The 14,862-nt window shown below is 39.1% G+C and overlaps 1 protein-coding gene across 1 annotated transcript in view; it reads right to left on the bottom strand.

Annotated features, from left to right (window-relative positions):
- Positions 1–14,862, bottom strand: part of DMXL2 (Dmx like 2) — a 160,660-nt gene that overhangs the window by 37,018 nt on the left and 108,780 nt on the right. Inside the window, exons 20-27 of the mRNA XM_013006336.2 lie at positions 13,665–13,762; positions 12,850–13,015; positions 10,901–11,165; positions 7,932–8,995; positions 7,324–7,515; positions 5,541–5,617; positions 3,905–4,035; positions 1,269–1,517 (exon numbers count right to left, since the gene is read on the bottom strand). Of these exons, the coding sequence (XP_012861790.1) occupies positions 1,269–1,517; positions 3,905–4,035; positions 5,541–5,617; positions 7,324–7,515; positions 7,932–8,995; positions 10,901–11,165; positions 12,850–13,015; positions 13,665–13,762 (2,242 nt within the window). The remainder of the gene's footprint in view (positions 1–1,268; positions 1,518–3,904; positions 4,036–5,540; positions 5,618–7,323; positions 7,516–7,931; positions 8,996–10,900; positions 11,166–12,849; positions 13,016–13,664; positions 13,763–14,862) is intronic.

The raw sequence follows: 14,862 nt of genomic DNA on the forward strand, positions 1-14,862 counted from the left end.
GGGGCCCCATGCACCCACGGGCCACCAGTTTGACATCCCAGCCCTAAAGCAGTGGTTCTCAACCTTCCTAATGCCAGTTCCTCATGTTGTGGTGACCACCAACCATAACATTATTTTCATTGCTACTTCATAACTGTAATTTTGCTGCTGTTATGAATTGTAAAGTAAATATCTGATATGTAGGATGTATTTTTATTGTTACAAATTGAACATAATAAAAGCATACTGATTCATCACAAAAACAATATGTAATTATATATTGTGAAATATTTATTTCTAATTACAAATAAATGAAATGTTGTCTTGAAGCATGGTGTAGCATGGGTAAGTCTTCAGGCCAGGTACTCGTAGGTGGGCATATCTGCATGTGGACGGACTCGCCGGGAGACAGATAGAGGAGCGGTGTCTCGGTTCCTAAGATCATTGGAATTAGGTGTTTTCTGATGGTCTTAGGCGACCCCTGTGAAAAGGTCGTTGGACCCCCAAAGGGGTCACGACCCACCGGTTGAGAACCGCTGCCCTAACGTGAAGTCCCATGACAGAGTGGATAAGTGTGCAGCAGCTAATCTCACAGATGCTGTTCAAAGCCACCCTCACTCCATGGCAGAAAGACGGCGGTCTGCGTCCTCAAAGACCAGCCTTGGGAATGCTCTGAGGCAGTCCGACTGTCATGTAAAGCCTCCATAGGGCACATCACCTGGATGGCAATGGGTTTGGGTTTGCATCCTTAATTATATCCAAAAAAGGATCATTTTTAATTCTATCCAGGGTTTTGTCCGTCGTGGACAAACACAATAAAATGGAAAAACAACAATATAGCTGCATGACTGAATAGCTACCTTGCACATGACCATACACTTAATCTGGAGCCAATTATTGGCATACTCCACAAAGAGTTTTAAATTTCATTTAAAATTTTCTTCTCTAAGAAATATCCTTTCTCCATGATCTCATTCCTTAACCTTGGCTCTTTACTTATTTATACTTTTTGTTGTTTCTTTCAACCTCAAATATGCTCTGGCTTAACCTCAACATGTTGTTTCCATAAAAACGGAAGTAACTGAAACAACATTTTTTCTTCCTTTTTCCTTTTTTTTCATTTTAACTTGATTTTAGTTATTAACTATCTTAACAGATGTGATTACATTTTTTCTAAAACAATTACTCATCTTCAAGATGAAAATCATTAAAATAAATGCATTTTTATTATATTAAAAAATTACTTATATTTACATACAAATGTATCACTGATATGAAACTTATCTTACCTGAAATATTCTCTGATTGTCTTCGAGGTTTCACAACAAGTTTCGCACCCCCTCCAAAAACAGCAGCCCACATTCGATTATTCAGTGGGTGGGCTGCAAGTCGAAACAGCTCATTGGAGGAATTTGTGGCCAAAGCATGTATCAGTAAACTTAAGTAGACAGCTACCACAGCTTCACACAACAAAATGTTCAATTTGGGCTGGTCTTCATCTTGGGCTGAACTCAGGAGATTGATAAGTGAGCTCACACCTGTAAAGATATATATATATAATCCCATGTGAAGTATATCAGCATAAAGCGCTGAAAGGTAAAAAAAAAATTAAATTTACACAAACTGTACCTATCTATAACACATAAAGCATATATTTCCATAATTCAAGAAATAAAATCATGATAGTCATGGATTATAGCCTACAGAGTAAAAGAAGAATCCATTAGCCTATACTGATATTATAGATGAGTAAATAAATAAAAACAGGAGAAGGGTGAGCTCTTCCTTAGAGTACAATTTCAACCAAGGCTTAGAAGAAATGACAGAGATAGAAAATACCATCACTCTAAAAAATATTGATGAAATGATGAGGGAAAAATAATCCCACGGTTACATTTGATTCAAGGATCATCAATGAATGCTAAAATTAGTGCTGAAATGTCAACTCAGAATTGCACTGTAGTTATATAAGTATGCCTCTTTTAGAATATCCATTCTGAAATATTAAGCAATAAAAGGGGTATCATGTCTGTAACTCACTATTATATATTTCAGAAAAATTACATACATACATATGGATATATAGATATTCATGGAAAAAAATAGACTTGAAACACAATGGAATTTTCACACAACATTTTTGAAGTACCCTCATATACACGTAAGAGGGGGTACCCAAAAAAAACCCCCGGAATTCTTTTTTCCAAAGCTGTGTATTTAAATTTTTTTATAAAACAACCTTCTCACTTTCAAAGTACTCTCCATTATACTTGATGCTTGTCAAATCTGCGATTCCATTCTTAGAAACATTTTTCAAACTCATCTGTTTGGATGGCTAACAGCACCTCCCTCAGTTTTTTTTCTTCACTTCTATGTCAAGTTGCTGTCCTTTCATGTCCCTCTTCATGCGCGGAAACAAAAAGAAGTCGCACATAGTGAGGTCGGGTGAGTAAGGTGTGTGGGGTGAGAAAGGCATGTCGTTTTTTGCCAAAAACTGGCACACCGAGATGGCTGTGTGAATAGATGCATTGTCGTGGCGGCAAAACCAGTCCTCCGTCTGCCACAAATGAGACGTTTTTTGTCACACACTGTTATGCAATCTTTTCAGAACCTCTAAATAGAAAGCTTGATGAACAGTCAGACCTGGTGGAATAAACTTCAAATGCACTATGAATCGACATTTTCATTCATTCGGGAAGTTGATGGATGTCCAGAACAAGGTTTGTCATCAAACGACATTTCACCTTTTCGGAAACGAGAAAACCACTCATACACTTGAGTTTTCCCCACAGTGCTGTCCTTGTAAGCTGTGTTCAACATCACAACAGTTTCTGTGGCATGTTTCCCAAGCAGGAAACAAAATTTTACAGCTGCATGCTATTCTCTTAAATAGGCCACCACAAAAAACAAAGTTCAAGCGAAACTGCTTTTACGAAAAAATTCACGGTAATTAGAGAGAACCTTCCCGGGTGATGCCACTGGGTGCTCTAACTCAGCAAATTGCTTGACGCTTGCTTAGCGGGGAAAATGAGTACTACATGAGCTCCACTCTGCCAGCGCAATTCTGGTTTTTGGGGGGGGGGGCATCATACACAAAAACACTGTGTGCACCTCACACACACTTGAAGTGAGTAAGAGAGAATGAATTAAAAGCATGTGTGGTAAAATGTTAACATTTAGGGAATCAGGTTAAGATTACACAAAAAAATTATTTTAGTAGTTTTGCATCTTCTAGGTCTAAAATCATTTTAAAAGAAAAAAGTTAAAACAAGCACAACATCTCTAAAAACTTATGCACAAATCAATTGTGAATTAACTTTGAGCTTGCCACTACTTTCCACTGACACTCTTTGGAAACTGTTGTTCATGTTTAAACTTCTAGCTCAGCCTTGTTAAGGAACCACAGGAAGAATTAACTGACATGGCAGTAGGCAAAGTACTGAGGAGCACAGGAGGGCTGAAATCATGTGGAGAACAGGACAGTTAACCAGAGAAGAAAAGGGGTGGCAGACAGCATGGCTTATGTGCCACAGATCAATCCCTCCTATCCTGCAACATGGATTTACACTTGTGGAATGATAGTCTCTAACAAATCCGTGGAAGTGTATGTATGTAGCCTATATAAGACTGAGGCAGACTGTCTAGGAATAGGGATGATGATGTGCTTGCCCATGTGAAGGATGGTTGGCACCTTACCATTTTATGTTGGTCAACACATGGTTTTTAAAGCCTTAACTTTCTGAAGCTTCAGACAACATTATTATACTTAAGAATTCTTAATCCATAGAAGAAATCACCAAAATCAAGCAAAGGCACAATCATCCTTCACTAATCCCTTAAAGAACAACAATCAATAACTAAGTTAGTAGCTTTTTTTAAAAAATTGAGAGCTAAAGAGTCCAAACACAAGAACTTAAATTCTCACCAGGCCACTGGGCAGGAGATGAATTTGGTGTGGCATGTTCTTCAATGCTTTCCGTCCGCAGTCTTCGGCGATCACTCAAAAGAAGTCCTTGATAGGCCATCCCTGTAAACTGATTTCCTTCCGTTTGACTGCTAAAGCAATATGTTCAGTTATTTACTGTCCTAACAGAAGTAAGGAGTAATTACATGTATGTCAGATGATTATAATAAAAACAAGGTCCTTAAAACTAAATTCCTCTTCCAGTAAGAATTTATTTTGTAAGTTCTTAAAGCAGGTTACAAATGTTTATTGGGAGTTTATAAAACCAAATGCCAAGTTGATAAAAATTCTTATTTACTTATGTTGGGAAGGTGACGTTTAGACTTTTTAAGTCTATGCCAAGGGCGTACTACTTAAATAATGTTGCCATTTTCTATATGTATAAAGAAGAGCAGTAAAGAGGTTACTATTGGTTAGGAGCATGTAGTAGACAGCAAATTTCAGAGTATGACTTTTCTGCATTTCTTAACTATGAAGCTGTGTAAGCATAATACTGAATTAAAATCTAACCGGTCCCTGAAGGACTATTTTTAGAAATAGCTAATCCTAAAGTCAAATGCCTCTCCATATTTGCTTCCCTCTTCATAATGGCTACTTGTGTGTAGCTGCGTAAAACCCAGAAACAGAAAGGAACGCTAGCTAACTCACTGAGAGTCAATCATAGACCAGGTGAATTACACATTTTTAAAAAGTTCTCAATTGGCACCATTTTAACCAGTGACTGATATCAAACATCCAGTTGTCTTGGATATAAAGATGATCACAGTCATCTGAATCAACTTTATTTAGATTTCCAACTCTTTGAAGTCATTTAGACATGGTCTGTGTTAAAATCAGAGCACAGACCATTTTGAGAGAATAATTCCTCATGTAATACAGCAAATGTTCCCATAAAAGACTGCTACATTTACCTCCCCCTAAATCTATGTTTAATGTGGAACTATTTATATTATACACTATTCACTCATATATTAAAAAAAAACTTGATTTAAAGAGGAATCATCTCTCCAAGTGATCAATTTCTTAGCACTCACTTTGCATTGGTCATTAAGATGCGAAGTTTACACTGATTAAGGCAATTTTCATTCTGAAAAATTCAAGTCATTACTTTGGATTGATATAGTTTCCAAAGACATTCACATCATATATAAGTAAATAAATAAAGTATATTCTAATAATTTAATTTTAGGAATATACTTTTTCTTTTTAAGTATTTCCTCTTTCAACTGAAAACCAGTAAAATTAAACAGAAGTTAATTCAAGGCTAAAAGAATTAATTTCTAAGGGGGAAAAATTAGAAAATTTCCTATCATAAATAATTTTGACACTTCTTTTGTGAAGAACAAAAAGAAAAAAGATGTTAATGACGTCAATTTCCATTTCCCATGTATCATTTTTCATTTTCTCTATTTCCTGATGTTACTAGGCAGCAACTAAACTAAACAAATCATTTTATTTCTGGTTCTTACTACAGGAGACATGGCAGTCATTTGGAGATGTGTTTCAGTCCCTAGGACATAAAACCTTAATATTACGCTGGAGCAGTTTCTCGGGCTTGCTGTGTTCACACTATGTGGGGTGTGGGTCTTGTTGTTACCTGTAGCTATGACTGTCACAGAGAGCTTGGTAAATCGACGCAGAGAGGGACGCTGCTAGTGAATGAAGGGTGTGCACCTGAAACCAAAGCAGCCAGAATTACATTTCTGCAAAACAGGCACCCTTCACAAACTAGAAGATACTCAGGAAACAGTCAGTACCGTCCGTAAGACGACGGGATCTTGTATGAGTCTACAAACTGCTTTTCAAATAACGCTCACCCATCATTAGAGACACTCCCACAAAAGAAGCCAATTCAGATACATCTCTGTTAAATATTTCACTTACTGTGAGCCTGGGACTGACCAGACCCAGAGCAAAGCGTCGGAATTCACAGTGTGGAGATTTGCCCTCACCTACTAAGGATGAGCTTAATCAACATCAGAGCCAAAGGAAGCAGAGTAGTCCAGAGCTTTTCCATAAGCTTGTCTTAGGAAAGAAAGGCCTCTTGATAAAGGAAAGACTGGATCTTAACGATCAGAATAAATTAAGCCAGTTTGGTAAATAAATCAATCACAGGGCACTGTCTTAGAATCTTAAATTTGGAAAATTATTGTTATCAATATGATATAGAAACTATATCCTAAAATATGATGTTGAATCAATATATTAAATCTTAAAATACAAAGGGACCTTAGAAGCAATTTCATATTCTTTGAAAGCCTTATGCAAATTTTGGTAGGTACTAGAAAAGCTCACTTATAATTCATATGCATTTTATGCCTTTTCTACATACCATAGACACCTGACAAACAATTTAGTACTCTCTGCCAAAATACTGACATGAATTAATTCACGCTACGGTCTCCAAGAGATTGACAGAATCACTAAATCTTGGCTCCTTCAGAATAACAGAGATTGAAGGTGCTTTACAAACAAAAGAAATTAAAACTCAAGGCGCTAGGGGGCTTGAAATGCCATCAACAACTGGAAATGGAGAAAGCCCAGCACAAACAAGCTTAAGTAATCGCAGTGGAAGTCTGAACAACTCCCCGGCCCCGCCCAGGTCCCTGGTGTTTCTAGGAATGCATCGGTTATTACGTTCCCAGAGCAGAGCATACGGGTGAATTCTGGTAACAGCTCTTTCAAAACTCTGGTTGCTTCTAATTATTGCATACAAAAAAATAAACCCCAAACAACTCGTTGCCATCAAGTCGATTCCAACTCACACTGACCTACATACAGGACAGAACAGAACTGTCCCAGAGGGTTTTCAAGGCTTTAATCTTTACAGAAGCATACCGCCACATCGTTTTCCCATGGAACAGCTGGTGGGTTCAAACAACTGACCTCTGGGTTGCCAATGGAACACTGACCCACTGCGCCACCAGGGCTCCTAGCTATTGCACAGTGCCCAGTATATATAATCATCAAGGAAACTGTAACAGATACTTTCTCTGCGCCCATTTCAGATCACTCAAGGTAGCCTACCTTATATGCTCACACTACCTTAGCAAGTCAGTAAACGGTCATGTGTATTTCCAACGCAATGGCTCATTACAGGGAACGGCTCTAAAGAAATACTGCGGCAAGTAAACTGGCCGGAAAATTCATTTTATTGTCAAAAAGGAATTGCCTGTCTTAAAGGAAGGCAGTAACATTTCCAGGAGTAAGAGGAATGCTTACTTTACATTTTATTTATTGGACAAATAATCCTGAACTAATTACTAATTGAGAGTGAGAAGTCAGCCCCTGAAAGTATCTAAAATACTTTCTCTAAGATCAAGTACAACACAGTTACCTCCTGGGTGGACAACATCAAGGGATCATAAGTTTTGCGTTACCTTCACATCTTCAATGTTGGGATGTGGCGGCGCCTTCATCTGAACGATGGTGTACAGTATGTCGTGGATGTGATTATTTAAGTACAATACAGGGTTGGCTATGACCGTTTTTGTGGAAGCAATACTTGCTGAGAGCAGAGGGAGGGTCGTGGGCAATGGAAGTGGAGACTGGAGCTGCTTCACAGTAGTTTCCTGTGGATGGCAGTGGATTTGTTTGATTTTTTTTTTAAACCAAAACAATTAAAATGGAGAAGAAAAAAATAATTCATAGCTAGCTGATAAGACATTTGAATACAACAAACATGTTCATTTATTTATTTGCTCCACAAAATTCATTGAGCATTCAGTATATACTGGGCACTAGGCTGGGTGCAAATATAAAAAAATACCAAGATGACCAATGACACAGCTGAACTTTCAGACATTTAAACCTTCTGCAAATTACCAAAGGTCAGTCTAAATAGACTAAGGTGGTGTGCAAATGTCTGCCTCCCACGGAACAGAACTGCACTAACCAATGAAAGTAGCGTCAGAGCTGCAACTGCTAAGGAAGAGCTACCGGAATTATTAAAAACAACCGGGATTGAAAAGAAAAGTGATGTTCGTACCTGCTGGGATTCTTGCAGCAAAAATTTGAGTTCCATCCGTACCGAGGCCAGGCCCCCGCCTTGGGCCCCGTGGAGGCTGCAGTAACTCAGAAACACCCGCAGGAGGTCCTGGTTCTCCTGCAGCCACAGCTTCCTCCGTTCTGCGTGCTCCCGTTTGGCCCGCAGTCTGCGCCTCTCGATCTGGTGGCGCTCGTAAGAGCCGATATCCGGTTTGTCTACCATTTCTTCCTGATCCCTGGGATCACCCTCTTCTCTGGAGTATGTTCCACCAGCATATTCCTTCATACCCGATTCGTGGTTGCATATCTCATGCAAGGCAGCAATTTCCTTTTCAAGCCAGTTATAGAGTTGAAATCGGAGTTTCCCTCCATCCACTTCATAGCCTGTTGCCAGTGTTCTTAGTTCAGTCATGAGGATCTTTAAACAGGCTCTGAATTTCAGTTGTTCCGCAATCACGTCAACCTCAGTATCACATTCAGGGGAGTCCTCTTCCTGAGGGTCTGGGGCTTTCTTATCTTCTTGTCTACCTTTTTCCCCACCATCGGTCCTTTTCATCACTAACCCGACGCCATCTTCTTCCTCATCCTCTAAGGCACTATCGTGCTCCTCACCCCAGTCCAGGTTAAGAGGCTCCTCCACAACTGTGACTATTGGCTGACTCCAGTCAACCAGGGACGAAGCTGCATTTGACCAGTCAAGGCCGGAACCACCACTGCCTTCTCTCGGAACGTGCGATTCGGAAGGGACATCCCCCGTCCTTTTAGAAAGGAAGTCAGGCTGGTCTCTTTTGATCGATAGGGCTGATGTTCTGGTGACTTTGGGAATTTTAGAGAGCACTTCCAAAGCTAAAACAGGGCATCCAACTTTAAAGTGAGCATTTGCGGTGGTAAAGAACAATTTCCTTTCTATGAGGTTAATTTTATCAACAAAGTTTTTCTCAGTTTTGAGCCCTACGGTTGCCAAAGCTCCTTCAGGGGAGGCAAGGTTTCTTCTAATAACCAATGGATGAGTTCGAAGGTAGTTGTAAAAGCTAAATACCATTGGGTTACACGATTTGATGATAACTATAGAAATCAAAGATACAATCATAAGGTGTTGTGTTAATCTGTACTTATACTATAATAGAATGTCAGCAGTTTTTTCCCTTCAAATTAAAGGACACTTAAAGACTAAACCCAGGATAGGTTAAACTATGGTGCACTCACACAATGCAGAACCATGCTGTTAAAACAAAGAAGCCCTTACTCACTGCTGCGGTGGGTAAGCACTCCATTGCTAGGTGAAGGGCCAGGAGTGTGGAACCACTGGCCACTCTGTAAAGAAAGGCTTGGCATCCTGCTTCCATAAAGATTTGCAGCCCCTGAGACCCTATGAGGCAGATCTTCTCTGTCCTGTAGGGTCACTATGCATTGACATTAACTCAATGACAATAGGGTTTTATGGACTGATGTACAGAATATACTACAAAGTAAAAGAAGGTACAGAAAAGTCTATGCACTACACTACCTTTAACAAAGTAAGAGAAGAAGAAATAGAGACATATTTGCATATCATCCTCAAGTGGAAGGAAGAAACAAATAAATTTTAAAAATAGAGCCCCCTAGATTCCCTGAGGGTATGTATGGGAAGAGATGGAGAGAAAAGGGGAAAGGGAGAACTGACAGCAACGATGACTGTATACCCCACTCAAGGGGAAATGAACATCAGAATTCCAGGTGAATGGATTCATTGGATGGTGTAAGTTATGGCAAATATATAATTATAATCATATATAACTTATTCATGGTTCAGGGGGTGGTAGGGTGGGAGAGGGAGGGGATAAAGGGGAGCTGATATCAAGGAGTTCAAGAAAAAAATGGACTGTAAATGATGATGGCAACAATTGTACAACTTTGCCTGATTTAATGGAACTATGGATTATAATAATATCTGTAAGAGTTCCCAATAAAATGTTAAAAAATAGTAATAATAATAATCATATGGGGTCAGTAAATGAACTTCCAAGTCAAAAAAAGAAAAGAGAGGGGGAAGCAGAGAAGAGGGGGATAGGGAAAGATACTAGATTTCTCTGAAACTATCTTGGTTTAATATATTTAACTGTTCTTCTAACAATGACTATCAGAAATCTCTTTTTTCTTCTTTTTTCTTCTTCATACTTAGTCATTACAAACAATGCTGATAAATATTCCTCCAATACTTAAAAACCAAAACCAAAAACCCATCAATTACCTGGGATCACTAAGAGTAAGACAATTTACCACACAAGAATAAAGTTTCTCCACACTTAGACACTGCGCATAACCACCAATCTGACTTATGAAAGAGTTCAGTGTTGGACTGACTGTCAAGGACTGAACTGTCCTGGGACCGACCACCCCCAAGAAAGAAGAGCAGGAGGTGGAGCACATCCTTTGCACCTGCAATCCCTGCACTGAGAAACTCCCAGACTCAAGGGAGGACCGCTGTCCAGACACAGGTCCACAGAAGCTGAGAGGCTACCAGGACCTTTCCCCCAAGCTGACAGAAAAAGCCTTCCTTCTGAGCCGAGACTGTGAATCTGGACTCCCAGCCTTCGACCCTATGAGAGAAGACTTTGTTTCAAAGCCACTGACTTGCACTGTTTTTGTTACAGCAGCAAACAGGTAGGTTAAGCAATGGCTGTGTGGAAAGCTGTATCACATGGCAAACGATCTGTGAACTGCAATTTCATCTATATGAAATGAGAGTAGTGTGATAATCTTATATGCTTCAATATTTGGAAGTGAAAATATGTGTTGTCTTCTCAGAACTACTTAAATTATAGCAACGTAACAGATTCAATTACTAATTGTGACAAATTCTTTAGTCGCACATAAAAATTTGATAACTTTTCTAAATTGAAAAGTAAATTGATAATTTTTAAACCTAAGTAAATATTAGTTCAGAAACTATCTTCCTTAAAGATTAGAGAAGCTCTCAAATGATTTTACCTTGATGCTCATCCTCTTCCTTTGGTGTCTGCTCCAGTAATGTGTCCAAAGCACGGGTGTAGCCTTTCATGATCCAGTAGGCAAGACTGCGCAGGAAAGGATCAGGATGGAGCTTTCTGCAATTGAATCCGGAGCCATCCTTTTGGCAACCCAAAATCTTCTGATTTAAGATGGAGGTATAAGTGGATGAAGTCTCAAATTCAGATTCATATAAGCGGGCGATAACCATGGCTAGCTGAATATCTTCCATTTTTTCAAGGCATACCTATATATTTAAACATATAGAAATACTTAGCTTAATGATTCTTATTTAGAGATGAACGACCCCATTGATATCCTGAAATTATCTACCGTTTACCGTATATACTCATGTATAAGCCGAGTTTTCAGCACTTTTTTTTAATATTGTGAAATATTTCTGATTACAAATAAATGAAATGTTGTCTTGAAGCATGCTGTAGCGTGGGTAACAGTCTTCACACCGGGTACTCGTGGGTGGGCGTATCTGCATGTGGGGGGACCCGCCTGGAGATGGATAGAGGAGCGGTGTCTCAGTTCCTAAGCCCATCGGAAAAAAGGTGTTTTCCGATGGTCTTTGGCCACCCCTGTGAAAGGGGTCACAACCCACAGGTTGGGAACCACTGGCTTAGAGGTTATATGTTGGGCTACTAACCGCAAGGTCAGCAGTTCGAAACCACCAGCCGTCAACACATTTTTAATGCAGTTTTGGTGGTAAAATTAGGTGCCTCAGCTGATATTTGGGTCGGCTTATACTCAAGTACATACGGTATACCTTCATGTGGAAGGAAGGGGTCCAGGCGTTGAGACAATGAACAGTAATTACATGACTGATATGAGATTAAGGAACAGCAACAATTAAAAAAAAGAAACTACCAACATAGAAAGATCTTACGTAAAAAGCATAAAAGAAAATGTATCAAAATTGTCACGAACTCAGGTCAATGTCAATAAGTTAGTCTTTTTATTTGTCATTTAAGACACTGCATATCTTACGTCAGTTCTCCTGAATTTCCAAGTTTATTTTCATATCAAGATAATAATGACTCTTTGAACAGTTCCTTCCATTTACACAGTGAATGAACATGCAACTTAAGAACACTCCCACTCTCTGGGAGCGGATACCTTGACATAACTTCACAGAATTAAGGTCACTCAGGAAAATGACAGCTTTCCAAGCAACACCTAGGTCTCTTCTTTGCTTGACTATCGTCCAGGCTAAACTTCCCATTTTAAAGTTAATTTGTTGTTTTTAACAATCACGTGACGAGATCATTTTGAAAACTGAACTAACTCTAAATTTAAAGTGCTTCCACTTTATTGACTATTTCCTATTTCTTATATTATGTATTTCGTAGTCCTCTTTCACCTATCTGGATTGTCTTTAATGAGATTAAGAATACTAAAAAGACATCATAAATAAGTGGACGCATGTGTAGTTACCCCCATAATCAGCTGTCAGGATTAAACTACCCAAAGTGCAAGAGTTTTACCTCCTGACATGCACTTGTCATTTCCCATTATCTAGGACAACTATCTTACAAAGCAGTGTCGGTGGCAACCCCAGGTCTTTAACCGACGAGGCATTTATTTCATTTTGAAGAGAAAGTGGCAAATGCCTTTCTGAAGAGGGTAAGGAGGTTAGGGCCTAGGTGGTTCAGCAGTTCAGAATCCCACGATGAACAAGACAACATTCGTAAAACACTCTTGGCCATTGCTCATACATTTTATCTTGAAAAGCAATATGCCCTACATAAATTGCTTCACTTGTTTATCCTTTCAATGTATTTCCTATTTCATTTACCACAGTGCCATTGTTCAAAGTGTAGCAACCTCTGGGATAAGTCTTTGTCCTTAGCAAACACATGACCTCCCCAAATGTCTGGGTTTTCAGTTTCTTAACAAATAATTCGTGTTTTCTCGCTTATTACCTCTATGGCATCTTTCAATGAACCAGCTAACAAGAAAAAAGCAGCAGATTGTTCAAAGCGTTGTTTCCCAAGTAAAGAAAAAGCGTTTTTCAGAGCGGCTTTACGCCACCGATCTTCATTAAAGTTGTGGCTGAAAAAGGTGGTCATTTTTTCATCATGCTGTGACCTAGGAACCAGAGCACAAACAGCAGTGGTTAAGCCAGATTTACATAGGTTTAAATCTCATACAGAATGTGTGAAAACAGATGACAAAATAACTGAAATATCGATCCAAAAGACACTTCAGTAACCTCAGTGAGAGGTGTTTCACATCACGCCTCCTTTCTTCACATCTTCTAATAAGGAGGGCTAACACAATGAGGCCTTATGCACAGAAACAGAACAAACCCACTGCTGCTGAGTTCACTGACTCACCGAGCCCCCACACGGCAAACTAGAACCTTTCTTCTTTTCCACAACAGCCTTCAGTTGAAAAGCTATTTTGCTCATTCTTTTTTAACAGATAAAGGCATCGAGGCACACAGAATTAAGCTACTCCAAGTATAGATACTTAAATAATTTCAAAAGCAGGGCATTTCTGGTTTTCAGCACCATCTTTTGTCTCTTCAAAATCAAACTCACTCTCCTCCAGTTGTTTCAGACTCAGAGTGCCCCTACAGTGCAGGGTAAGTGCCCCTGTGGATTTCCGAGACTATAACTCTTTACAGGAGTAGAAAGCCTTCCCTGTCTCCCATGGAGCAGCTGGTAGTTTCAAACTGCTGGCCTTGTGGTTAGCAGCCCAACACGTAACCATGTTCATTGTTGATGCAGCTTACCTAAACAAACCCCACACTACTGCCTTCTTCTTCATTGAAAGATAGAACAATGCCGCATCCAAGGCATCATTGTTCCTTTGGAAAGAGGCTTTAGCAACCTAAAGAGCACATAGAACAGCATCATAAATTAACTACTTGGTAGAAGAATTACATTCTGCTACTCTTGAGGCTGATAGAAACTATGGAGACAGGAGAAAGCTGGCCCTATTCCAGCATCTCCAATGGCCTATGAGACATGGTCTTCAAGACAATCCTTCGCATGCTGATAATTACAATAAAAATAATAATAGCAGTTAACATTTATTGACCAGATACCAGACTAAGCACTTTCAGTGTATCTTACTAAGTCCCCACATTCCATGCAGTACTGATCCTATCCCTCCTCTACAGATGAGGAGAGTGCAATAAAGAAGTTCGCCAATCGTCTAAGGTCACGTAATAAAGGTGAAAGAGACGACAGACCAGGGAATAAAACTGGGAAGTAAAGAAGGTAAAATACTGAACAGTGTGACATTTCTCTTGAAAGTTCAACATATTACATGTCTTATTGTTTTGTAAAAGTTACACTGTTCATTTCTATATTATATGTGATTGGACAACTTAAGATTCTAAACTTTTAAGAACTTACAAATTTACAAAACTTACAAAGCTTCTCAATTTTTAAGAACTTACAAATTTAGGGCTCAAGGAATTACAGGAAAAAAGTTTTAATGCACACATTAATTCTTTTTAAAAAATCATTTTATTGGGGGCTTGGACAACTCTTATCACAATCCATACATAAACCCATTGTGTCCTAAGTTGTGAAGCATGCCAATAAAAAGACAATGGATGTTTCAACAGCTCACACGACTGATGGTGTAGCTCTGAGAGCTAGAGACACGATGGGAGAAAGGAGAAAGGACCCCTAAAACCGCATCATAAAAACAAAATAAAACTTTTGACTAGCTGGTCTCGATTCTTTTTATTTCCCTTGCTGTTTTTTTTTAAATATTTCTCTGGCCTCCATCATTTCACTTAGTGCTTCATACTTCAGTGAGTTCAATTGCTTGGGGAGACATTTTATTCACATTAAGCTAAGGACTTATATCATAATACAGTCATGCACCACTTAACATCCACAGCACAACTAGCACAGATCTAGTACAAAACAGGTACTCAATAATTGTTCATTTCTGCAACATAAGCTTTCAGCTTC

The sequence above is a fragment of the Echinops telfairi genome, unplaced genomic scaffold, assembly GCF_000313985.2.
Source record: "Echinops telfairi isolate 266 unplaced genomic scaffold, ASM31398v2 ScPeMD7_8;HRSCAF=38, whole genome shotgun sequence".
NCBI classification, from domain to species: domain Eukaryota; kingdom Metazoa; phylum Chordata; class Mammalia; order Afrosoricida; family Tenrecidae; genus Echinops; species Echinops telfairi.